This window comes from Salvelinus sp. IW2-2015, linkage group LG4q.1:29, assembly GCF_002910315.2.
Source record: "Salvelinus sp. IW2-2015 linkage group LG4q.1:29, ASM291031v2, whole genome shotgun sequence".
Lineage (NCBI taxonomy): Eukaryota > Metazoa > Chordata > Actinopteri > Salmoniformes > Salmonidae > Salvelinus > Salvelinus sp. IW2-2015.
In genome coordinates, this window is record NC_036842.1 from 56,363,050 (window position 1) to 56,390,512 (window position 27,463).

Genomic DNA, 27,463 nt, shown 5'->3' on the forward strand with positions numbered 1-27,463 from the left:
ATTACAGACCTCTACATGCTTTGTAAGTAGGAAAACCTGCAAAATCGGCAGTGTATCAAATACTTGTTCTCCCCACTGTATATATGCTAGTCTATGTAGACAGTAACCTTTCTCATTTCACAGGCCCTAGTCAATGCTACCTTCAAGGTCTCAGCAGTGCGGGGAGGGCCCCTCTGTCTGCCCTTTCCCCTATCTGTCTGTAGCTCTATCTCATAACAGCCAGTAACAACTATGTGTTGTTTCCAAACATTAACTAAGTGTCTCACTGTTTGGCTTTATCTAAACTCATGGAATTTAGAAAAACATGTCTATGGTGGCAATTTCTTAAAGTCCTTACATAGGTTAAATAAGGTTATCTCAATCCTATCAATAATCCTGAATCACCACAGATGTCATATATCCTTGTCATCTTTCTACTATTTAAATACAAATCTCCACATTAATTGATAAAGCCAAAATACTGCTAAACATAGCATATGTTTTCTGTACTAATGAAATCTCTCCAAGTCCACTGTATTTTATCTAACAATAACCTGGGTTAATCTTAAATCAGTCTCATCAATAATTGAATATATGTTGCATAGTATGGGATCCATTATCTACATTAATTTACCATCCCTAAGAACTGCAACATTTTTCTTTTCATAATTAAATTCAATGCTTATAAAATCACTATTTTTCTACCTTCATCTTTTTTCCTGCCCTGTTGGCTTAAAATATGTTCTAAATACTTAACACGAGTCTACCTTTTTTTTTTTTTTTACGTATCCCAACTCATTTTCCCACCGTATTCATCTAAGAAAATATAATACACTATAATATCAATTTCACCGCCTTGTTGTATTAAATTAATTAAACTCAGTATTACCAATGACCTTAGATTCTCCATCCAAATGGCTTTCCAATGTGGCTGATCAGACCACAATGGAAAGTTATGATAAGTCATACCACCACTTCAAAGAAGTGTTCCTTACTATATTAGACAAAATAAAGAACCCGTTATCTAAAAAATTAACGTATTTAGTGGAAACTCAGAAAACAAAACTTCTAATATTCCATATGTGAGTGTATCCCTTTAAGATATATTTTCGCTGGGAAACATGGAAATCCCCTCAAACCCAAACGTTTACTACAAAGAAAACCTAAAAACTTATAAAATAATTATATTGTACTCCCTCAAATCATTAGTTTTAAATTTCCTTAATGGTTATATCTAAAACCCATTCAGTCTCTCTTCAAACAGACTCCCCAAAATGCTTGATAGGAATACCCTGCCATTAGACACACATAACTGTGATAAACGTGCACTGTCCCTTTAACATAAAATCAGCTCCACCGGCTGTACCCGAACAACTGTCAAATCAATTTGAGTACTGTTATGGTGTATTCTACTTTATGACACAGTTTTACGTTAKWACTCAATGATATCACAACGTTAGTTAGCAACAACCAAACCTGCCTCCTGCAATTTACCCTCTACTCAAACCGAGCTCCGTTTTAAATCTATCGCACGCTTTCCAACTTTCTCTACTCCAACTTTTAAAACACCATGTACCTCGCTAAATTTATATCGCATGTCAGTCAATCCATAAGAATAATAACATTCCGATGGGCACAACTCTATCGTAATTGTCTCTTCGTTATTATTTAGAATTCCTTAGATTTAGGTAAATGACTCTCCTATGATTCAGTATTTTAAATACGACTCCATTCCCAATACGTTGTTCCAGCGGACCATTTAGTCAAGACAACGCATTCCATCGAAATCGCCCCGCTATTATTTAGAATGGATTAGTCTTTCAATTTAACCTAAACAAGCTATTAAAACGTTCAGTTTATATCCTAAACAAACACTAACTAACCGTATCTCTCCCTCTTGTTTCCACTCGGAACTGGATTTATATGTTTTACGTTTCAGAGTCTCCAGTATTCTACCAGGCTCCCCGTCGACTGGGAGACCAGTGGGCGCGGCAATGCTGCCCTCCTCTATCCATTCTCTGTATGTCACGAATCCCGCCGAAGATCGTGCCTCTTCCCGTTCGGGCGGCGCTCGGCGGTCGTCGTCGCCGGCCTACTAGCTGCCACCGATCCYCTTTTCTGTTTCATTTAGTTGTGTCTGATTTGTTGCACCTGTTTTGTGTTTAGGTTTGATTGTGGGCTATTTAAACCCAGTTGGCCCGCCGACTTTTGTGCGGGCTTGTTTTTCTGTTTGTGGTGTTTCGTTMATTCTTGTGGTGTCTGTTCCTATTCTGTTTAGTCCTGTTTGTTTGGACTGGGACTTTACGCGCCCTTGTGTGTGGCGTGACCGTCTCTCTGGTATTTTGGAATATTAAATCCACATCCTTTTTGAACTACCCTGCTCTCTGCGCCTGACTCACCACTTTGGGAATCCGCCATTTATTTCTAAGGTGGATTTCAATGTCTTCAACACTTTTTCAACATTTTGGTGCTCCATGGTAGGGTTTTTATTTATCTCCTGGAGTATGTTTAAATAGGAATATATTTTTAAGGCTTAAGATTGGGCTCAACTAATTTTTCTATTATTTTTATTAATATWCTTATATCTCTGAAACAGTAATTATTTAACTGTACACGGGAGAATAAGGTAATCCACCCGTCAATCACGGCCACACCCAGTGGGGAATGTACAAATTGTATCACGTCCCCCGTATCTAATATGTACCTTACTTAATACTCATCAATCAAATTAAAAAGTCAATTTCCCACAATACCCAATGCTAAATTCAACGTTGTGGTTAAATATACGGATTTGGTAATTATTGTCAAATGTTGAATATACAGGTTTGGTAATTTTATCAAATGTTCTAATAGATTAGTACAGTTCAAATCAGGATATGCGTTTACATATATTTACATTTACATTTAAGTCATTTAGCAGACGCTCTTATCCAGAGCGACTTACAAATTGGTGCATTCACCTTATGATATACATAGGGATATACATTCACACTGTTGCTCTCTTTAATTAACTCCTCAACTATAGTACTTATTTCTAAATGGAAATAACAATCCTTTATATAAGAAATTTTATCAAATATATATTCAAATTAATCAGTCACACACAATAGGGAGTGTATAAATTGTATACATTCAGGGCCAATCTTAACGTACTTTACTGTATCACTTTTCCCGTATTTCATGCACACCTCCTCAATATTCAATGATATAACTCTGTTACAGACGTCTCATCCGTAGGTCCGCGACCTTTTATAATCAATCTCACCGATACCAGCTCCAACTGAAATATCTAATGTACTACAATTTTGCGGCAATTCTACTTCATATAATGCAGACGTCTCATCTGCAGGCCCCCGACCTTTTAAATCATTCAAACTGATACCAGCTCCAACTGAAATATCAAGTGTACTTCTTTCACACAATTTGAGCATCTCTAAATCTTCATTTATACCAGTAAGCTTCAACCTACCACATACAAACTTGGCATCTCACCWAGTACACATCATTCGCTGTTATATAAGTCATCACCCACACTCACACTTGGGCGTCTCACCCTAAATCATACACACTTGGCGTCTCACCGAGTAYATCACATTCGTTCGTTATATCATAGAATACCTGGCCAGTCAAAATTGCATTCACCACTATGTATTCCTTATGATCATTTACCAATATAAACTAATAAAATGTGGTTACTTACMTSWWWSAKGTATCTCACAAAATACATTTGGATAATGCCAATGTGCAGAACTTTAGTTATTCACAATAGGTGTCTGCTTACCTTTTTTAGTTGACCGGTCTAGTTTGTGAGACACACTGTCCGACGACAGCAATGCCCAATCGGCCGGACAGTTTCCAGCGTAGTTCTTCAACCAGATCACGTCGGAGTCACCATGTAAAGGGTTGCGTCAATCGAATCTGGTATCAGGATAAAATGTGATTCAGAGTCACCGAATATACTTTAAGTATTTTTATTTAATACAAGCGATAAATGGTAAATGCAATTTTCGTATATACGGGTTCACTGTATCACCACGCAGGGTAAAGCAGAGAACTGACTAGAATAGTACAGACATCTTCTTTYATACTGRRACAGAGGTAGTTCCAACTTCAGAGTTGGCCTGTAGTAGAGGCTCAGCGTGKTTTAAACTTGCTAGCCTATCGGTGGTGCCCAGGCTGGTCCCAGCCCCACAGCACTCAGGATCCAGATGTCCGAAAATGTTGTTGTGAAGATTGAGCTCAGTTGTCGGTTGCTATACATTCCTCAGTTCCTGTTTTCTTGTTATTCAGCATTTTTTCATCTTGTCTCAACCTTGTGCTTTGCACAATCGACACCCTAGATTAGCAACAGCTTTACTGCATTCCCGCTATGTTTGTGCAACACTATAATAGCTGGGTTAGCAACACACTATGTTTGTGATTAACATGTCCTATTTACATAAGGCATACATTTTTATTAAAAAGGAGAACAAAACCATCCTTCACAGTCCGCTATAAAATCAACAAGAGCCAAGTGAAGGATGCTGCTGACAATATATTTTAAGTGTACAAAAATATTTAGAAACAAATAACATACACCAACAAAGAAATAACACTAGGTAGAACAAACATATGAAAATATAATGTAAATGCACCAGGTCAGTGGTTACTACACACATACAGGTTTCCTGCTATATGCATCCAGAATACTGCAAAGCAACCTTGTTTCAGCTGGCTTAGTATCTCTAATCATACAATACTGTTCACCCCGTGTCAACAAACAGAATCGATTTAAACTCCAGAAAAATAACTATTGATAAGGTACCCACTTGTTATAAGATTGTAAAAGGGAACAGTAGAGGTGGGCAGAATGATATCTTACAAATTCATACAAACCGCAGTCAATTTTGCATAGTTCACATTCTGTGATACATTCAATATAGTAAACATGAGGTTTGCATAAAATACTGTTTACCCCCCAAAAATGTCAGATACAACCCTGACAAGAAAATAAACATTAAAATACAGCCATCCAATGACACACAAAACTTTAGTTAGGGTTTTTAAATTAGATGAAGTTTCGCAATGTTGCCTGTGATGGGGTCAATTTGGGGTCATGATAGGGGCTGCACCAAATGTTTGATGTATTATAATAATTGGTTATGCTTATGTTGTATTAATAGAAGGGGAAGGGTTATAAGACCCATCCCCCTTACATTTATAGGGTCCTAGACTACAGATGAACAATATATATGCATTATAAGGTGTAATATTGTTCCACAGTTCTTTTCTAGTCTCTGCTTCTTATAAGAAACGGTCTGAGAGATGTGTGAGTTATTGCAGTCAAAACAGGGTGTCTGTGAGAAAGCGCCTCAAGGCTAAAAGAGATTCATAGACACAGAACCCTGCATGGAAGTGAAAGAGATAAGAGACTAGTCAGACATACCACCATAAATCAACTTGGGGAGTGGACATTTACTCCTGAGCCTTTAGATAACACTGGAACTATTGTTTGTATAGCTGTGTATGCATGGGCTTGGTCTCATGAGTAGAAGGTAATGACGTAGGCATTTACAACACTAGGAGTTGACTGCAAGCATATTAAAAGCAACTTGGACTTTTCCTATTTGGCAGAACTCATGTTAATTTCATCAGTTGTATGTGGGTTGTTTGATCTTTGACTTCTGTCTACAGCTGTATTTTGATTAAAATTGTTCTGATTTATAAGTGCACATTGAGTGTTCCTTATTTGTTAAGTAAATAACGGAGCCAAGAAAAGTGGAACCAACACCTGTCAGGCCTGAGGTAGAGAGGACACTGTCAGATAAATTCTCAGTCACTTAAGAATGTAAACGCTAACTACAGTAAATAATAACTGTATTATGAGCTGCCCAACCTTACCACAATGAGGTCAATTTCTGCATTCCCAAAGAATATACATTGGTTATGAACATTTGTCATTAAAAACAAAAATTGTACATATATTTCCATGGGAAACAAGTTACAAGAATCAGATTGTCATGCGACAGTCCTCACTCCACTCCCCCAGTCCATAACTGGAAGCAATACAATTTGTCGTGGGTTCGCTGCCAGGCCTACTTCTTCTGCTTGAATTTCTTCTGAAACTTCTGGAAGGCGGTGGAGGAAGACTTGGGAACTTTAGTGGTCAAAGAGGTGAGAGGACAATATATCTTCTGAATGTCAACAGACCATACACCTAAATGGAGTAATAATTCATTCGTTACAATAAATGTTACAACAAATAAAACAAAAACCTACATCCTCATATTTGACAGAAAGGAATAAATGGAGATAGAGAACAAACTGAATAGATACAAGAAATGCTTTCCTTACAAAGATATGGAAAATGCAGTGTAGGCAGCGGCCACAATACATACAGTACATTTTCAACACATGGTTGAATAGACAGCATGCTTTATTACCTTGGGATTTTTGGACTATCGTCTTAGGACTCTCAAGGGATTTTTGGACTATTATCTTAGGACTCTCAGCCTTCGCAGCAACCGTACCAGCCATGTCTGATGGAAAAAGTGTTTCAATGTGAAAAGAGCAGGAATAAATGTCTAATTACAGGTAACATTAACTGGAGTAAGAGCAAGCATATCTGTGTTGGTATTACTTACCATTCATTGAACCTGTCTGTGTCGGAGGGTCCATGATTTCTTTGAAGTTGAACGACTCCGGCAACACACTAAACACAAGACTGTTCTCATGAGGCAAAGGAGCAGGGTTTCCGATCTCAGATTTACCTTTTTCCACTATATCAGGGATACCGGATGGCACTGCCTCAATCCTAGATTTCTTCAATCCGAGTTTCAGGCCGCTTAAGATTCTCTCTTTTTCAATGCGCCGCAAAGTCTGCTTGGCCTTTACAGTTCTTTCTGGTGTGGCTCGCCTTTCAGAGGATAATGCACCTCTATCTGTGTTGGTGAGGGCAACAATCTTTTTGGCCATTTCAGCACAAATAATCTTTGGCGCAAAGCCTCTTCTGTTTTGTAGTCTTGGCACTTTGCCCCTGGACTTTGTCTTTGTCGGGATAAAACTATTATTCCACTCGTTTAAGATCCATTGTTTGTTTGGGCTTTCCACTGGAGGACTGGTCTCCGAGGGCTCTGTTGTCCAGGAGTTGACAATCACACTGAGGGTTATAGGAGGTGCTGGAGAATTGTCTGCAAAAGGTCTGGCTCGAGAAGTATTATGGTCCTTGCGTTGGTTAGTTGCTGAAGTCCCATTTTTCCTCTGGAGCGCGGAACCAAACAAGGCTAGACTTACTGTGCCATCCCTCCAAATGTTGTTCCCAATTCCATGTTCTGTTGGCTTCTGGAGATTGCTACCTTTTGAATGTTTCTCTTCTTCCAAAGATTTAGAAGTAGTTGTACTGGGGGGCTCAAAATCATCATCATCATCATCAGTCAAGTTGACCTCAGGAACAAGTTGAAAGGAGGGACCTAATCCATCCCTCATTTTCCTTTGCTTTCTTGGGACAGGCAAATTTGAATGAGGACTTTCAACACATCTTCTCTGGAGTCCAACCACTTTTTGTTTAACCTTGTAGCTACGATTTGTTTTAGGAGAGAGATGTTTGTGACATCTTTGTGCCAAGGAAAGTGATGTCAGGAAACCGATTTTGTCTGTTGGTTGGGGTTGCAGATTAGAAGTAGGAATGGGAACTGTAGGAACGACTTCACCACCTCTAGAGTTTCCTTCTTCCAAAATGACACCAAGTTCTTGTACACATTCCATATGTTTCTGGAACGGACCTGGTAGTTTCTGCTTTGGCTGTACATTGTCCCAAACTAGCTCCGATATTGGGGTGGCTACTTTGATTAAGTCTTCATAACGCGAGAAGACCTCTTCAATTTCAACAAAATTTGTGTGGTTGATGGGGAGTTGCAGTGCTGGGGCTTTTGACAAAGGCAAGCTCTTCACCCCATGTGTGTATATGCGAGCAGTCTCAGATTTGCTATCAGACAAGACAATTGTTTGGCATTCTTCAATGCCTGTAGATTTCCAAGATTGAGGATTCACATATTTTACAGGATTCTCTTCACTCTTTTCTTCTGCTGTGCCATTTGATTTACACAAATAYACGCATTTCCTTTGTTCTGCTTTTGTTGTGCTGGGTTCAACAGACAATGTTACCTCAACCAACGCCGTCGCATTCACAGTGGCCTTTGCTGAACCCAATTTAGTCTTGTATTGGCATTTGCAGGACGAAGAATTGGTGGACCCACTGAACACTGCCATCCAACGAGAGAGGCAACAGTAATCTTCTGATTGGACATCCCCTTTGTTTTCGAGTTTTAAATCAGTCAACTTCACATCTACCCTCTCAGATGATTTATCCTCCACTGAGTAATCTTTCAACTCAATCTGCTCCGCATCCATTTCCATTGGCAATTCCAACAGGTCTTCRTTCACTTCATCTTGTAGTAGCTGCCCACTGAAAAACTGCAAAGCTTCTTCTGGTGTCAGCACGTTGATCTCCAGGGAAGAAAATGGGTCACTAAAAATKATACCTGCTTTTTCTCTCTTAACCAGTGAGAGGGTCTGGGTGGAACTGTGTGCCAAACCTGACCCTTGAATTTCTTTARCATCAGAATCAGAGGGTGTTGGTCTCTTCGCCTGAGTCACCTCAGTCTGCATTTCATTGGCAGAGTCTGCAGATTTTTCATTTTCGGGTAAAATCAGTTTTGGTTGTTCATCTCCTCTTTGAAGAGTCTTTTGGTCATATCTTAGTGACCATGGGAATCCAAACTCCTTGTCTATGTCATCAAGCTGCTTATTTGTGTTCAACCATGATGACTCTTGCGCCGGGAACTCGGGGTGAACAGAATCATGTTTAAGAATGGCACATTTCTCTTCAACTTGACCCCAGTTTTTGCGCCTGGCTTGTGAAAATATGACAGACTGTGATGACATATCGTCATCGTCGCCACACACAGATCTAACCTCTTGCATTATATTTTGTAACATACCAGATCTTGCAGCATCCATAAGCTTTGGCCCATCTCCATCCCAATAGAGGCTTAATATTTTGCTTTCAACTGGTGTGGCAGTGCATTTTTGACTTTGCACAGTATCTACCAACTCCTTCAATTTACCAAGGGTCCACTTGATTACAGGAATGGAGGACAATTCAAAAATGTCCTCATCGGAATCGACTTTTTCATTCGTTTCCTCACTCAATTGGTTAACATGCACATGAGTGGTCATTTCTGTGTCAGCTAACTCTTTTCTCTGAGTGGCTTGACATTCCACATTAGATAATTGTTGAGAATCAGATTTCTCTGCACGTAACCCGTTTGATAATGACCGTTGAGACTTAAAACATGAATATGTATCGGTCATTTCAACATCAGAAGTTTCTGAACCCTGAGTCAATGTTTTATCAGCCCCTGATTCTAGTCTGATCCTGGGGACCTCTTGTTCAGATTCATTTGTCAAAGAAGCAGATAGAGTAAGGGTTGTTTGGGCTCGTGATGGACATTGGACACAAGATTGTTCCCCAGGGTTGCTCACATTTTCGACACCTGTTAAGAAAGACATAGCTTGGGTGGTCAAGGAGATTTTATCAGCCACATTTAGAGGCGTGTTTGTCTGCATACACTGCAATAGTGGTTGTACAACTGCAACGGCCTTCTGTGCCATAAGAACAGAGGGGGCATTACTTGCAGATGATCCTTGCGGGACCAGAGCACTTTCATTATGTTTATCTCCTATGAAAATACAATTTTCTGTTCTAAATCCATTTCCACTTTCGTCCTCTGTTACTGTTATGTAATAGCCCTGTCTTATGGGGTGTGACAGAGTCACAGACTCACAGTTTCGCTGGCCTGAAGACAGCATACCATGGTTTGGCACAGATGAAGATGGTCCAGTGTTAGATAACTGAACAGAATTGTTTTTTGGCTTGTAATGTAGGGTAGGGGCTGCGCCTTGGTTAGGCATGTGTTGCAGAAAATGCGCTCCTTCCACAACCACACGTTCTGTCTTGTTCAGCACGGGTCCATGGGAGTGCTGGCCTGGGTATGGTGGAGGCGCGGACTTACGCTTGTGCTGGACTGGGTATGGTGGAGGCGCGCTCTCACGGTTGTGCTGGACTGAGGACTGTATACTATAGTTTGGCACAGATGAAGATGGTCCAGTGTTGGATACCAGAACATTGGTGCAGTCTGGTTTGTAATGTAGGGTAGGGCCTGTGCCTTGGATATGGAACCTAGGATGAGAGGCATGGTGTGCATTACTTCCAATGGGCCCTGCCTGACTGTTATTATTTGCACAATAAGATGGGAGTCTGTTCTGTTGTGGTGGAATGGGAAGGCTTTTAGGGCAGTTGGGGACATGTCTTGGAGAATTATTATAAGGAGGGTTATACATAACATTGTACTGAGGATTCTGGCTAATATTATGCATTGGCATTGACTGCCCCACTGCAGCATTTGGTACATTGACCTGGTTGTTGCTGCCAGTGAGAAGTTGAGAGGGATACATTTGACTGTGTTTTGATGAGCCAGTGTGGACAGGTGCTCCATGTTGAACCCTGTTCATCTCAGTCCTGCTGTCATTGTTCTGATTTTGAAGTAAATACAACAGTTGGTTATATGTTGTCTCCTGTGCACTTTTCAAAGAGTTTGGTGTTTGTGGGTTTCCCTGATGAGGAGCTTGAACTGCTATCCTTCTTGAATCCTGCCCACTCACTACAGTCAATTTAGGATTTACATGGTTGGGGCTCCTACCCATTGCAAGAGAAGCAGAGGTACCACTGGAGGCCCCCTCTTGTCTGCCAAGTACAAGCTGCTGACTGCCACTCACTGGGCTTAGATGATACATAACATTTGTATTCAGTGGTGCATTAATATGAGGGGGGCAGTGAATGGTTGCACCCTGACCATCCTTTACGAGCCTCTGTGGATTGTTATTTTTAACACCCAAAAACCCCTGTCCCTGCTGGAAAGTGGGTTGAGCTGCACTGTTAACCCTTCCGGGCAAGGTGTGATTGTTTCCACTTTGTGATGTAACACCAGTTGATTGAGCAGCCGCTGCATTGTTAGTCCAGAGTGATGTCAAAAGGGGACTAGTACCCATTAGAACTTGCTCTCTGGTGGGTGAATGCTGAGATGAGTTTATGTAAACCATTGAAGCCTGTTGATTCAGGGTCGGTCCACTCCAGTAACCTCCACTGGTTACTTGTCCGCTGTGTGGTAGGCATTGACCACCTTCTATATACAGGACAGCTGGTCTGACTGGCCCATATTGACGAGAATAGCTGCTTGGAATCTCACTCATCTGACCACTGGTAACTTGGGGACTTGAGGATTGTCCAGCGACGGATCGATTCAGTCCACTTTGGGTCCAGGTACAGGTCTGCATTCTCCTTGTCTCCTCAGATTCGCCTACTGCCTAGTGGTATTTCAGAATGAAACCATTTCTGAAATGAAAAAAAAACATGATAAACAGGGGATTAGCGCAACACAGTAACCAACGTAGCCTGTATAAAAAAAATCTAGATTTAAAGTATAGCAATCTGGTACTACAAAGCCCTATGACAGATAGGCTAGTGTGGGAGATAATTCGATGCCACTAATTGCATTTGCTATTTCTGAGAAGAGATCATGCCAATGATTACATTAGCTAATGTACATGACTACATTTGTTACATCTGGACATACTAATGTCAGGTGAACATGGAGACAGGATGGTAACAAAATGACCAATACGTGAAACATATGTATACAATAAATGTCATTTTTTTTGTATTACATAAAGTGTCCTGCCCCCATTATAATTGAACTCAAAGCAGATGTGGGCGTGAACAAGCAAGAACTGGGACTGAAAGATAATGGTGGCGAAAGGACAAGGGGAGTCATTTCATTTGCATATGGGGAGTACCCATAATGCTTTATGTAAGGATGTAATGCTATAAAGGCAAAGCTCTGTGCTGAGAAAGTAGGTTCCATGGAATAGCACGACTTTGCTACTTTGTAATAAAGTCTTAAGTGAATTTACAAGTTCCAGTAAAGGTGTAATATTTCTGAGTCAATATTACACAACACTAGCTGATATGTTTTACCAGTGGGGTAAATCATTSTCTCTACTATATTCTGACATTTCACATTCTTAAAATAAAGTGGTGATCCTAAAAGACCTAAGACAGGGAATTTATACGAGGATTAAATGTCAGGAATTGTGAAAACGGAGTTTAAATGTATTTGGCTAAGGTGTATGTAAACTTCTGACTTCAATTGTATGTTGTCTTTGCAGCTGTATGACCCAGTGGCTGAATAAACATGGTTTGAGCTTTATCTAGTCATCCGTTTGAGTTTACTCATTTTGTTCAGAACCTAACAGCAGGCCAGTTAGCCTAATTCTCAGGCACGTGCACTCTGTCAACATTAAGGAGACAGAGAAACCAGACACATGCTCATTGCTCACATGGAGTGCTCCAAACACATCAATGACAAAAAAATTATAATTACAAATCAAAGGGCAAACAATTAACACAACGAATGCGCAAGATGCTCAGCATCTGAGACAGCTCAGAGCTGAGCACATTCTGGAGAGATGTGCCAATATCTTATACTCAAGACATTATCGGTACACATATTTTAGCTGTATTGCTTTTCACTGACAGCCGCATCTAGGCCACGCACGCTGCCCAGATTGCCAGCTTCCCAACTAGGCATATAGGCCTACACACTTGTAATTTGAAACAATCCACCGCACATTTTTTTATTTATTTTTTTAACAGAAGCTAATGATCCTCTGTGGCTAAGTAATATTCTCTGGTGAAATATTTTCTATTATTTAATGTATAGACAGGATTAATTATACCATTTTGGAAAATTCATATTTATTTACTTTAGGCTGCAGTGACTTCTGTTACCGAATCTTGTCATATGCCTAGGTTACTAATCACATTAGGAATTATATTTTATTGTTAGCCTGCAAATATATTTTTTAATATATATTTTTTTATTAAGTCCCACAAAAAACGCAACTATGCACTCTGTCATCAGAAACGTATTCCAGTGTCTGCCCGTTTGCTGAAAATCTTTGCCTGTGAGTGTGCGCGCGCGTAGGCTACCTGCCCCTCCCGAAGCATAAGCAACAGTACTGATGTTACAAGCGTGATTCAGAAGAGAGAGTTTAAATTATTTATGAATGGATTAACTTTTTCTATGCTAGTTCAGGTTATTATAGTTCTCGTTTCACATTAGATGTATTAACAAAACAAAAAAGGTTCATTCTGGTACTGCTCTGCACACACAAGCTTGTTAGCTAGCTAGCTTTAGTCCAGCGTTAAGCCAACTAAAGTTCCTCCATAGAAGCCGCTCCTCCGTAGGTATAATTCTGTGGGCCTAATTCAGATATAAAAAATAAAACAAATGTCAGTCACATCTTGTGCCCTACACTCATCTGTAAATCACACATGTAAACATCTAAACTTGCCCGCTTCAGAGCTCTCCAGCTTGTAGTCCTAAAACACAGAAATTAGTTATCTGGTTCATCCAGACATGGTGATGGGAAACCGAGGCTTTCTGAAGCCTTTGGGTCTTTTACCAAATTCTGCCAAAAAACGGTTTATTACTGTGAGCTTTTAACACAMTGCACATTTGTGACATGTGCTGGTCAGCAATGAAAAGCAGTGTGATGTTCATATAGAAGTTTTTGTTACACAATATTCATCAAATCTCCATGGCACGGCAGCTAGTCGCGGGTCTTACTTAGTAGCCTACTATCAGTTACCAAACAAGTTCACACCTTCCACTGTGAATCTATGTCATTATTTAGGATGCTTAAGACAGAAACTTGTACTTGACTAAATAAAACTAAATTGTTTGAACAACAATGCGCAGGAAGTGTGGTTTAACAAAACGATTTTCTAAATAATATGCCGTCGCCAGGATTCGACCCTGTTCCCTAGTTCTGGTCCCTGAGTACCTAGCTGTGTTCGAATACTCAAACTAACCTCACTATTTGAAATGTAAATTGAGTATGTAGTATGCTTATTTGGTCATAGTTTGGATATAGTTTATATGCCAAAAGTTCTGGGATGTCGTACTAAATGTGTCAAAATACAAAATATACAAGCAGTGGACACTATTGCCGTGCTTTTAGGGCCCATAACGCAATTCAGAAAATGGCCGTGGCTTGGCGTTTTCAGATTTGAAGACAACGGCAGAAAATATGCAGCCGATTTCGACAAGAGAGGATACAAATTCATTGCTTTAACTAATTATGACAAATGTTAAAATGTTGAGCAATGTAATAAAGTAAATTACTTTTCAAATAAGTTAAGTTACACTTTATGTTGTTGCCTGACAATTTGTTAGCTACACCATCCTTACGAACCGCATAGCATTACAGCAGTATGTACCGGTATGTTAGCTAGTTACCTAAGGTTAGTTGGCTACTAATGCATTGAACTTGCCAGGGAGTATATTAACTAACTACCCAATGTTTAGACTTATTTATTCACGTCATTCTTAGCTAAGCGGTATAGTTGTTGTGCGGTCTCAATGGACATTGTTAATTCTGGCTATCTACTCAGATTTCAGAGCACTCTCGTCTGAGTGTGCCAGAACACAGAATAACTGATGAATTTACAAACGCTCAACACCTTCAACAATGTTGAATATGGCCGGTGTCAGTAAACGTCACAAAAAAAAGGCATGATTAAATTGTTGCCAGCAACACAATTACAGTCACCAATGCTCTAGATAGCATGAAAACAGCTTAACCAGCTCTGCTAGGGCGAGTAAAATGGTCAGAGTGAGGTGTTCTCACATTTGTGTATGGAAGTATCTAGCCAACATTAGCCAGTTACAATGGCAATCAAGCACTCAAGCTAAGGTCAGAATGCTCGGATCAACCCTACGAATGGACAATCTRACAAAGCTCTGAATTTATGAATGCACTCTGAGCGCTCTCTGGCACTTCAGATTCGAACACACCCAAAATTGTAAAATGTCTCGTCATTTGTTATGCTAACAAGCTAGCAAGAGGTTGCATAGCAACAGCATCAACTTCCGGTAGACAGACGAAGCGCTAGTATGCTCAACTGAAACAATACTGTTTGTTTACAGTATACTAAAATTAACTAATAGTATGTAGTATATACAGTATGTTATTATGGACATTTGAACACAGCTCCTGACTACTGTGGGAGTTAATGATACATATAGGGACAGATGTAATACTAAAAGTAGCAAGGACATGTGTACATCAGACCACAGGAGGAGAAGGCGACACTTAAGTGCATTTGCTATTCTGGAAAGGGCAGCATACCAAAGATTAGATGGARCGGAACAAACATAAGTATAATGGCCAAGGCCATAAGTGCTTAGGATAAGCTGGACATACCAATGTCAGAGGGACACACAATCTACTAGTCCTAATAAGGGCAACATACCAAAGAGCACACCAAGCTAAACATAAGTACAAAGGCCAAAGACATAGRCCCATAGGACAGCTGGACATATATTATTTTTAGGACATGAAAGGGTCCCGCCACCATTATAACCTAACCGAAAGCAGATATGGGCGTTATTGGGCGTAAACAAACAGGTAGCTTAAACTAAAAGATAATGGTGGCAGATGGACTGAGGGAAGTAACCTCATTTGCATGTGGGATGGACTCATATGCTGTATGTGTATAAAAGCAGAGCCAGTGCTCAGGGAAGTTGGTTGTTCCGCGGACCAGCACGGCTTATGATATTTTGTATTGAAAGCCTTTATTGAATTCACCAGTTCTTGTAAGTGTTATATTTGTAAAACGATTTTCCACCACACTACCCGCTCAGCTATAGTTCAGGTGACGCTACATGAAAAAAAATCCTAGCTACATTATACAGTGTCCATTAGAGGATCGATGTTTGAAAGCCACTTTGAATCGAAGAAAGCACCAAACCACAGCGAAATCAGTGGGATCTTGCCACAGTTTGAAAAACCACGTGATCAAAACGAAGCTTCGGGATGTCATTGATCACGTGACAATGTTACTTTGAAACGAGCATCGGTACATTGTGTCGGATCAACAAAAAAAATGTTTTTTTAAATTAAATAATAGGGCATTGGGATAAACGCCAAAAATAAGGTCTGAAGGTTAACACAGGCTTAGGAGATCTTGTAATTTTTTCCCTAAGAGATAATGTCAGTCAACATGGCCTTTATCATTTATGAAGCCTTGGTGCTTCATTTCCCCATAAGTTTTGTCCAAAGAACTATGGTGGAGTTGAGGCGTCAGCATGCTTCAGTTTGGCTAGCGCCTAGATAACAAGAAATCTGTCATTGATGCTGAAAAACATTGATACATTTCCACTAACACAGGACTAGTAAAGGCCTAGTGCCCTACTTGTTTTTTATTTATTTTTTACTGAATCCATTTTTTATTTGAGTGTTTACCAGCATTTGTTACTAGAGTCTGATAATTATCTGTACAAAATGGCTAATACTTGTGGAATATAAAAATACTTGCTTGATATGTTTTCCAGTTTCTTGAAATACGTTGCAAATGAAACGTATCGTTTGAAAACGTATGAACTTATCCTGAGTAATTTACAGTGCTGCGCAGTGCTCGACTTCAGCCAGAGCGCCATATCCTGGCACGGCAACTTTTTTTGGAATTGCATATTTGTTCTTCTATAAAAACTAACAAAAGTAGCCTTTGGCTGACCTAGATTCACACATAGACAAAACAGGTTGATCAAAGCGGAATGAAGACGGGATCTGCATTGAATAGCAATGGAGAGTGGACATTAATTTCCTGATTCCACTTTTCAGGTTTATTTGCCGCTAGTCTGAATCTGTGAGTGATAGTAGGCTGTTCGAGATTGCACATATTGAAAATCCGTCAGCCAATGCCCATGATGCGCTGTTCCAAACTGTAAAATTAGGGTTTGTAAGGTCATGAAAAGTCATATATAATTTTTGTTAATGTAATTCATGAAGGCACGCTTTTAAATCAATCACTTAAAAAGCTACATATCAGCCATTATTGGAATGACCCTTCAGTGCGTGTCTGTGTGTGCTGCGTGGGTGCCATTGGGCGGTTGCCTGAGGAGAGAGTGCAGCATTTCAGCAGYAGGTATACAATAACGACAGACTAACTAGATAGCCAATCCAAAACATAACTTGTAGCAGTTCTCGCAAGTTAGCTAAGCATTAATGTCGTTATTGCTTTTCCACCGGCACTGTAGAGCCTAAATAAATCTACACCGTTGGAAAGCTGGGATTCCTCTTAAACAGTAGCCATGTAATTGCGACAACGTAAAAAAAATATTCTAACAATAGCCTAATTGGCCAAACTTGCTGTACATAGATCACCTGTTGTGGAAATTCAACACAGGGACACTTTTTTTTTTTTCTATTGTGTTATTGACTGTACATTTGTTTATTCCATGTGTAACACTGTGTTGTTGTTTGTGTCGCACTGCCTTGCTTTATCTTGGCCAGATCGCAGTGGTAAATGAGAACTTGTTCTCAACTGGCCTACCTGGTGAAATAAAATAAATAAAACTCAGTCAATTTTAAATGAATCACTCTTTATTGTCAGCAATCTGGAGAGGTGTAAGAGCAAATTTACAAGATAATGTTATAATATTGTTTATTTGTCAAATAAGGTTTGATGAGTACTCTCTCATCTCTGTCTGTGGGTTGAGTTGGCTCTCTGGGGCTTGAACTGACAGTTGACCTGGTGATAAAACCTAAAGACCACATTCCAGAGACAAGATGTGGTGGTTGTAACTGAGATAGCCTGGAGGAATAGAACAAAACCCTTATTGTGTCTAATCATTATTGCAACTGGGAAACAGCACCGGGTGCAGATGACCACAGGATGGCTTGTGGTGCTCCTGATAAGCATTGGAGGGGTGGAACCAGTCATGTCTAAGCATTTTTAGTGTCAGCTATATAAGAACTCTGCATTGTCTGTAAAGGTTAAGCTCTCGGCAACACACTCAAGAGTGTGGTGTCGACGGCTTCACGATAGCAATAATTAATCGATATTAAATAAAGAAGAAATGACAGTCTCTCTCAGTATGAATATCCACGACAGTGGTTGTGGGTATTTTCCAGTATCTATACTGATTTTTTTTTTAGAAGTAGTAAGCAGAATCAATTAACCATTAGACATGTGTAAGCAGAATGAAAGCAGAATCCATATGATTGTGCAGAGCTGGATCAACACAGGCCTAGTCATTCTGGGTCATGCCTGGTCTTGTGAAGGCCATTGGACAGGCACATTAGTTAATCAGTTATAGGCACAATTAGACACGCACCTGCATTAGGAGTGCATGCCACCAATAGAATCTACGCCAATCAGAGAATGGAAACTAAGCTAAAATGAGTCCAAGGCAAAAAGATAAGTGTGGCCAAGGCTAAAGGGTATAAGTCACTCCACTTTATGTAAATGATTATGTATGTTATGTAAGTGTAAAACTGTATAAAAGGAGAGTGCTGAGACTGAAAAGATCAGTTGTTCCATGGAACTGCTCGGCTTGTTACTTTGTAATAAAGTATTTGAATTCACAAGTTCCGGTATCTGAGAAATATTATTGGCCGAATATTTCTACAAGGTCACAGTCAAACTTAGATGCATAAAGTACCGATCTGAAGTGAGCTCTAAAAAGGCGTTCCTTACATACGGCTACATAAAAACATACATAAACATGATTCATTGGATTGGTTCCTACATGATTGGCTCTGTCTCCGATCTTAACTTAACTTCTTTGGGGTAGGGGGCAGTATTTTCACGTCCGGATGAAAAGCTTGCTCAGAGTAAAGGGCCTGATACAAAGCCATAAAAGCTAGAATATGCATATTATTAGTAGATTTGGAGAGAAACCCCTCTGAAGTTTCTAAAACTGTTTGAATGATGTCTGTGAGTATAACAGAACTCATCAGGCAGGGAAAAACCTGAGAAAAAATTCAACCAGGAAGTGAGAAATCTGAGGTTGGTTGATTTTCAACTCAGCTCCTATTGAAGATACAGTGGGATATTGGTAATGTTGCACTTCCTAAGGCTTCCACTAGATGTCAACAGTCGTTAGAACCTTGTCTGATGCCTCTACTGTTTAGTGGGGCCGAAGGAAAGAGGAATGAGTCAGGTCTGCCATGAAGTGACCATGCTCTGACCATGCGCGTTCACGTGAGAGAGAGCTCTGTTCCATCGCAATTCTGAGGACACAGGAATACTCCAGTTGGAACATTATTGAAGAATTATGTTAAAAACATCCTAAAGATTGATTCAATACTTCGTTTGTCATGTTTTTACGGACTGTAATATAACTTTCTTAACTTTTCGTCCGTACTTTCCGCTGGACCTGCCCGCACGTCGTGAGTTTGGAAAGTGTACTGAACGCTAGAACAACATGGAGGAATTTGGACATAAATGATGGACATTACCGAACAAAACAAACATTTATTTATTTATTGTGGAACTAGGATTCCTGGGAGTGCATTCTGATGAAGATCATCAAAGGTAAGTGAATGTTTATATTGTTACTTCTGACTTCTGTTGACTGCATAATATGGCGGCTATATTTGTGTCTTGATTGGGCTCTGAGCGCCGACTCAGTTCATTGCTTTTTTCGTAAAGCTTTTTTGAAATTGACAGAGGTTGCATTAAGGAGAAATGCATCTAAAATTTCATGCCTAACATTTGTATCTTTTAGCAATGTTTATTATGAGTATTCCTGTAAATTGATGTGGCTCTCTGCAAAATCAAAGGATGTTTTGTGACTTCTGAACGTAAGGTGCCAATGTAAACTCAGATTTTTGGATATAAATATGAACTTTACCAAACAAAACATACATGTATTGTGTAACATGAAGTCCTATGAGTGTCATCTGATGAAGATCATCAAAAGTTAGTGATTCATTTGATCTATATTTCTGCTTTTTGTGAATCCTCTCTTTGGCTGGAAAAATGACTGTGTTATTCTGTGAATAGGCACTCACCTAACATAATCGTTTGGTTTGCTTTCGTTGTAAAGCTTTTTTGAAATTGGACACTGTGGCTGGATTTACAACAAGTGTATCTTTAAAATGGTGTAAAATACATGTATGTTTGAGGAATTTTAATTATGTGATTTCTGTTGTTTTGAATTTGGCGCCCTGCACTTTCACTGGCTGTTGAAGAGGTGGGACGCTAACGTCTCACGTACCCTAGAGAGGTTAAAGAACATATTCATATTCTCAAGCCCTGGTCTAACCATATTGTAGCCTAAACATCAGCTGATCAACAGGACCTTAAACTTCTCTAGGGTAGGGGGCAGCATTCGAATTTTGGATGAAAAGCATGCCCAAATTAAACTGCATGCTACTCGGGCCCAGAATATATGATATGTATATAACTGGTAGATTTGGATAGAAAACTCTAAAGTTTCCAAAACTGTTAAAATAGTGTCTGTCAGTATAACAGAACTTATTTGGCAGGCGAAAATCTGAGAAGAATCCATTCAGGAAGTAGGATTTCCTTTGGTTTTGTAGTTTTCTATTCAATGCCATTACAGTATCCATTGACTTAGGACTCAAATTGCAGTTTCTATGCCTTCCACTAGATGTCAACAGTCTTTAGAAATTGTTTCAGGCATGTATTCTGAAAAATGAGGGAGTAAGAGCAGTCTGAATGAGTGGACCCTGCCGTGTCAGAGCTTTTTCATGTGCGCGACCGAGAGAGTGCCTTTCATGTTAACCTTTTATATTGACGACGTTATTGTCCGGTTTAAATATTATCGATTATTTAGGCCAAAAACAACCTGAGGATTGAATATAAACATCGTTTGACATGTTTCTATGAACTTTACGGATACAATTTGGATTTTTTGTCTGCCTGTGGTGACTGCGTTTGAGCCTGTGGATTACTGAAGAAAACGCGAACAAAACACAGGTTTTTGGATATAAAGAGACTTTATCGAACAAAAGGAACATTTATTGAGTAAATGAATGTCTTCTGAGTGCAACCATATGAAGATCATCAAAGGTAAGGGATTAATTGTATCTCTATTTCTGACTTGTGTAACTCTTCTACTTGGCTGGTTACTGTTTGTAATGATTTGTCTGCTGGGCTGTTCTCAAATAAATGTAAGGTATGCTTTCGCCGTAAAGCATTTTTTTTTTWAATCTGACACCGTGGTTGGATTCACAAGAAGTTAATCTTTAAACCTATGTAAAATATGTTTTGTTTTCTGAATTTTTATAATGAGTATTTCTGTATTTGAATTTGATGCTCTGCAATCTCACTGGATGTTGGTCAGGTGGGACCATACCCTAGAGAGGTTTTAAGAAGACTTGAGCTTTTCAGGGCTGGATCAAAAGCCAAGCCTGCACACCCAGGAGCTTTCCAGGTGGCATGGCGGGTTGACCACATGTGACTGACATTGCAGTTCTACTTTGTGGGGGGTTAAGTGCCTTCAAGAGCACAACGGCAGTAGATGGCAGGCCTACATTGCATTCGGAAAGTATTCAGACCCCTTGACTTTTTCCAAATTTTGTTAGGTTACAGCGTATGAAAAAATTTATTAAATAATAATATGTTTCTTCATCAATCTACACACAATACCCCATAAAGAACAAAGAAAAACAGTTTAGACAGTTTTGATAATTTGTGACTCACTACCTGGATTCGGTCTTATGTAGCAACATTTGAAATTGTGTTTTTTTACATTATATAAAAGTAGAGACTCAGAGCTACAAAATAGTATACCATACACTGCATTTGAGGAACAATGGGAAAGTAATTCTGCTTTGAAAGTTGATCAACTTGTAAACTCACTTTTGAGAAAATATTTTCCTATCTAGTGAAGAGCTCTTTGTCTACACGCATTCAGCATAATTCACACCCTCACCAGCTCTGCTGGCAACAATTTCATTACGCTTTTTTGCAGACGTTTACTGACACCGGCCATATTCAACATGTGTTGTACATGTCACGTTAGTTAACGAACCAGCCAGCCAAAGTTAGCTAGATAAACAATAAACAGTGGCAACAATGCCACAGTGCTGGGAGCTAACTAACCATGTTCAATGTTAGCGAGCTAACATTAGGCTCTAACTAGAACAGCACACGTCTCTGGGAAACGAATAATAATGCTAGCTAACAGTACACTTTAGCTTAAGACATATAGCTTGCTAGCTAGGTAAACAAAGTGTAAGTTCACACACATCACGTTAACCAACGAGCCAGCCAGCGAACGTTAGCTAGTTAAACAACAATGAACAGTGCCAACAATGCCATAGTGATGGGAGTTAACCAACCATGTTCAATGTTAGCTAGCTAACATTAGGCTTTAACTAGAACAGCAAACGGCTCTGGGAAACGTATAATAACATCAGCTAGGGAGCCAGCCAGCTAACGTTAGCTAGTTAAACAACAATGAACAGTGCCAACAATGCCATAGTGATGGGAGTTAACCAACCATGTTCAATGTTAGCTAGCTAGACCATCTTACCTGTATACATCATCGTGCATGGACGCGTTGTGTCGAATAAATATTGGTTCAATAATATCTCAGACACCGGAGCTTGTGAGTTCAGTACAGACTTAATTACAAAGTAACAAACCGAGATGGTCCATGGAGCAACTGCCGGTCCCAGACTCAGAGATCTCTGTATATACAGCTTCAGTCTGGCATAACATACATAGTCACTCCTCTTTATGTAAATGATCCACACCGTTTAGTATTCAGACCTTTGCACAATGTAGCAACGCCCACTTCCGCTCAACAGTTTTCATCCTTACGTATATGGCAGCTGAGGCAGCTGTCTATCGTTGTCTCTGATTGGGAACCATACCCGGCAAACAAAGAAATAGAACACATAGATTGCCCACCCTAGTCACACCCTGACCTAACCAAAATAGAGAATAAAAAGGATCTCTAATGTCAGGGCGTGACAGGTTTAAACTTTTCTATTAAGGGTAAATGCCCTTGTTTAAATGTAATCTAATGCGTCCAACATAACAGAGCTTACATAAACAGCAAGGAAGATATTGGGAACTTTCCAGTACAAATGTGACATCTTAGAGTAGTAAGCAGAATAAGTGCACTCTATATGCGTGTCTAGGTCATTAGGCACCATTAGACATGCACCTGTCTTGGGAGTCTGCATGTCTGTTTATTTTTGTACCATTGTTATGGCCTAATGTTTACTGTTGCTATGGTTACGCCACCAATGGAATCTATGCTCTAATATGAAACCAAGCTAAAAATTAGTGCAAGGCAAAAAGATAATGGTGGCTAAATGCCAGAGGGGATGAATCATTAACATGAAGAGGAGTTACTATGTGTGTGACGTAAGGATGAAAACTGTATAACAAGTGTGTGCCAAGGCTGGGAAGGCAGATGCTTCATGAACCAGCTTGGCTTTTATTACTTTGTAAAAAAGTATATTTTAACTCACAGGTTCCGGTATTTGAGAAATATTATTGACTGAATATTTCAACGACAAAGACAACTTAACAAATACTACACTAAGAACGGTTTCATAGACATGGGTTAAGCCTAGTCCTAGACTAAGCAATGCCTTTTAATGCAGATCTCCATTGACAGGAACTTCTTAGTCTAAGACTAGGCTTCATCTCTGACTGTGTAACCGCCATATAGTGTGTCACAAACAGCTGACTTTTCACACTACACTCAAACTGTGTGGTTTCTCATTTTTCCTCATGGACTTGTAGCAGCAAGCCCTTACGCTGACCTCTCCTGTCACTTTGTCCCTGTTCGAAACAGTTTGGAATAAAAAGAATGAGCAATCATAATGTTAGCTAGCTACTGTAAAAGGCATGTCTTAAACTACGTTACAGCTTTCAGTAAACATCCTTGTCTGGTCTGATAGGCAACTTGGCTATACTTAAGTTACCTTCATAGTTGAAAAGGTAACTGGAGACAAAGTTTGAATCCTTTTTCCAACTTGGAGGTCGGTGCTTTGCTACCTGTCTTGGCCAGACGATGTACATCGGTCACTGTTATCTTTGGCAGCTCTTGCAAGCGCCTTGAGTAAAACAGTGCCATGGTTGGTAAGGTAGGGGGGCGTTGGCATATTGCTAGCCACCTTACTAGTTAGCTAGCTAAGTTAGCTATTAACGCGCTGTGAAGGATGGTTTTGTTCTCTTTTAACATAAATATATGCCTTATAGAAAAAGGACATGATAATCACAAAATATAGCGTCACTGCAGAAAAGCTGTTGTTAATCTAGGGTATCGACTGTGCAAACCACAAGGTTGAGACAAGATGGAAAAATGCTGAATAACAAGAAAACAGGAACTGAGTTATGTGTAGGAAAAATGCTGAATAACAAGAAAACAGGAACTGAGGAATGTGTAGAAACCAACAAATCAGCTCAATCTTCACAAACACCATTCCGGACATTTGAATCCTGAGTGCTGTGTCTGGGCACCACCGATAGGCTAGCAAGTTTAAACCACGCTAAGCCTCTACTGTGACAGGCCAACTCTAAAGTTGGAACTACCTCTGTCACAGTATAAAATTGCTAGCCACCTTACTAGTTAGCTAGCTAAGTTAGCTATTAACGCGCTAAGAGACAAAAGAAGATACAGAACACAATAATCGAATTACAAAAATCACTAACTAAACGCATAAGCAGAATTTTCAACAAGAATGATTAAAAAACACTATAGAAATATGATTATATTAATATACTGAGATGATGATAAAACGAGCGACTTCGAGGCTAGTATGGCTACAAACAGGCTGACAGGACGCGATCGGGACATGAAGCTATGTATCGGGTAGGAAGTTGAGCGGAAGTGGGCGTTGCTACATTGTGCAAAGGTCTGAATACTAAACGGTGTGGATCATTTACATAAAGAGGAGTGACTATGTATGTTATGCCAGACTGAAGCTGTATATACAGATATCTCTGAGTCTGGGACCGGCAGTTGCTCCATGGACCATCTCGGTTTGTTACTTTGTAATTAAGTCTGTACTGAACTCACAAGCTCCGGTATCTGAGATATTATTGAACCAATATTTATTCGACACAACGCGTCCATGCACGATGATGTATTCAGGTAAGATGGTCTAGCGTTAGCTAGCTGATGTTACATTTTCAGATAGTACACGTTTTCTCATTTTGACAGAAAGTGGTTTCATTTCAAGCTAGTGTACTGTTAGCTAGCTAACGTTAGCTGGCTGGCTCCCTAGCTGATGTTATTATACGTTTCCCAGAGCCGTTTGCTGTTCTAGTTAAAGCCTAATGTTAGCTAGCTAACATTGAACATGGTTGGTTAACTCCCATCACTATGGCATTGTTGGCACTGTTCATTGTTGTTTAACTAGCTAACGTTCGCTGGCTGGCTCTGGATCATACTTAGGCAGCCTGTTTTTCACCTTAGTTTGTGGGATCTTGATTTTGTTTGTGTGTAGTTGCTTTCTGCACTACAAATAGCTTTATGTTCGTTTTTGTATTTTGTTGTTTTTYGGTGTCATTTTTAATAAAGAAAAATGTACGCCTACCACGCTGCACCTTGGTCTCCTTCTATCAACGAGCGTAACAGAAGATCCCACCAAGCACAAAGGGGAAATGCAGCGTGGCCAGGAGGAGCAGGGATCCTGAGCCTGGGAGAAAAGTGAGTGGAGGACATCATGGACATGGGAGGAGGTTATGGCAGGGGACAAGACCCTGCCATSGAAGCAGGCGGAGGCAGCGAAGTAGGACCAACGGCGACTCCGAAATTCACGACCACGACGGAAGCCTGAGAGGCAGCCCCCCAAATTTTCTGGGCGGGGGCACACGGGTTGGTCGGCGAAGCCGAGGGGCGAGTTTGAGAGCGAAGAGGAGTATTGGGATAGACTGAGCTAGGAGTATTGTGAGATAGTTGAGGGGAGTGATGAGGTAGAGTGGATGGTTTGGTGTCTGGAGCAAGACAGTCGCCGTGAGGAGCGTGGGACCAGTCAGGCACCATGTTTTGCGGAGATACGCAATGTGTCTCCAGTGCGCATCCACAGCCCTGTACGTTCTGTGCCAGCTCCTCGCACTTGCCATGCGAAAATGAGCACCCAGCCAGGACGGGTTGTGCCGGCTCAGCGCTCCTGGTCTCCAGTACACCTCCTCGGTCCAGGATATCCTGCGCCGGCTCTACTCACTGTGTCGCCAGTGCGCCTTCACAGCCCAGTGCGTCCTGTGCCAGCGCCCTGCACTTACCGGGCTAAAGTGAGCATCCAGCCAGGACGGGTTGTGCCAGCTCTACGCTCCAGACCTCCAGTGCGCCTCCACGGCCCAGTATATCATGCACCAGCTCTACGCATGGTATCTCCAGTGCGCCTCCACAGCCCAGTGCGTCCTGTGTCAGCGCCCCGCACTTGCCGTGCTACAGGGGGGATTCAGCCAGGACGCGTTGTGCCAGCTCTGCGCTCCAGACCTCCAGTGCGCCTCCACGGCCCTGCATATCCTSCGCCGGCTCTACACACTATGCCTCCAGTGCGCCTTCATAGCCCAGCGCGTCCCGTGCCAGCTCTCCACACTCACCGAGCTGGAGTGGGTATCCAGCCAGGACGTGTTGTGGCAGCTCCCCGCACCAGGCTTCCAGTACGTCTCCTCAGTCCAGGGAGACCTGTTCCGGCTCCACATACGAAGCCTCCAGTGATGATCCATGGTCCTAAGCCTCCAGTGATGATCCATGGCACGAAGCCTCTAGTGATAATCCATGGCATGAAGCCTCCAGTGATGATCCATGGCCCGGAGCCTCCAGTAATGATCCATGGCACGAAGCCTCCAGTGGTGATCCATGGCCCGGAGCCTGTAGTGGTAATCCATGGCACGAAGCCTCCAGCGAAGGTCCACAGTCCGGAGCCTCCAGCAACGGTCCCCAGTCCGGAGCCTCCAGCGACGGTCCCCAGTCCGGAGCCTCCAGCGACGATCCGCAGTCCGGAGTCTTCAGCGACGAGCTGCAGTCCAGAGCCTCCAGCGGGGGCGGGGGTTCCCAGTCCAGAGCCTTCGGCGACGATCTGCAGTCCCGAGCCTCCAGCGGCGATCTGCAGTCCTGAGCCTCCAGCGGCGGTCTGCAGTCCAGAGCCTCCGGCGATGATCTACGGTCCGGAGGTCCCGGCGACGATCCCTGCACCGGAGGCGCCACCAAAGTGGGGGAGCCTAAAGCGGGGCGTGGTCTGCGTCCCGCACCGGAGCCCCCACCAAGAGTAGATGCCCACCCGGACCCTCCCCTATAGGTTCAGGTTTGCGGCCGGAGTCCGCACCTTTGGGGGGGTACTGTCACGCCCTGACCTTAGAGATCCTTATTTATTGTCTATATTTGGTTAGGTCAGGGTGTGACTCAGGTGGGATAATCTAAGTTTTCTATTTCTTTGTGTTTTTGGCTGAGTATGGTTCCCAATCAGAGGCAGCTGTCTATCGTTGTCTCTGATTGGGGATCATATATAGGTTGTCATTTTCCATTTGGGTTTTGTGGGGAGTTATTTTCTGTTTAGCTGTTTTGTTGCCTGACAGAACTGTGCGCTTTCGTTT

At 41.1% G+C, this 27,463-nt stretch overlaps 1 protein-coding gene across 5 annotated transcripts; it reads right to left on the reverse strand.

Moving 5' to 3' along the window:
• Window positions 1-380: 380 nt before the first annotated feature.
• On the reverse strand, window positions 381-22,641 carry LOC111962206 (uncharacterized). 5 transcript variants are annotated; one of them, XM_070442968.1, is made up of 5 exons: window positions 22,434-22,641; window positions 6,603-11,410; window positions 6,456-6,497; window positions 6,402-6,422; window positions 381-3,897 (listed from the first exon to the last, which is right to left on the reverse strand). In XM_070442968.1, exons 2-5 carry the CDS (start codon window positions 11,350-11,352, stop codon window positions 3,857-3,859), a joined length of 4,854 nt encoding a protein of 1,617 aa, XP_070299069.1. In that variant the 5' UTR covers window positions 11,353-11,410; window positions 22,434-22,641; the 3' UTR covers window positions 381-3,856. The 5 variants fall into 5 exon arrangements, with proteins under 5 accessions (XP_070299069.1, XP_023840878.1, XP_023840880.1 ...); XM_023985112.3 differs by lacking the exon at window positions 381-3,897 and adding an exon at window positions 3,935-6,175 and having other exon boundaries at window positions 6,402-6,497; window positions 6,603-9,512; window positions 9,804-11,410; XM_070442967.1 differs by lacking the exon at window positions 381-3,897 and adding an exon at window positions 3,935-6,175.
• Between the last annotated feature and the right edge of the window lie 4,822 nt (window positions 22,642-27,463).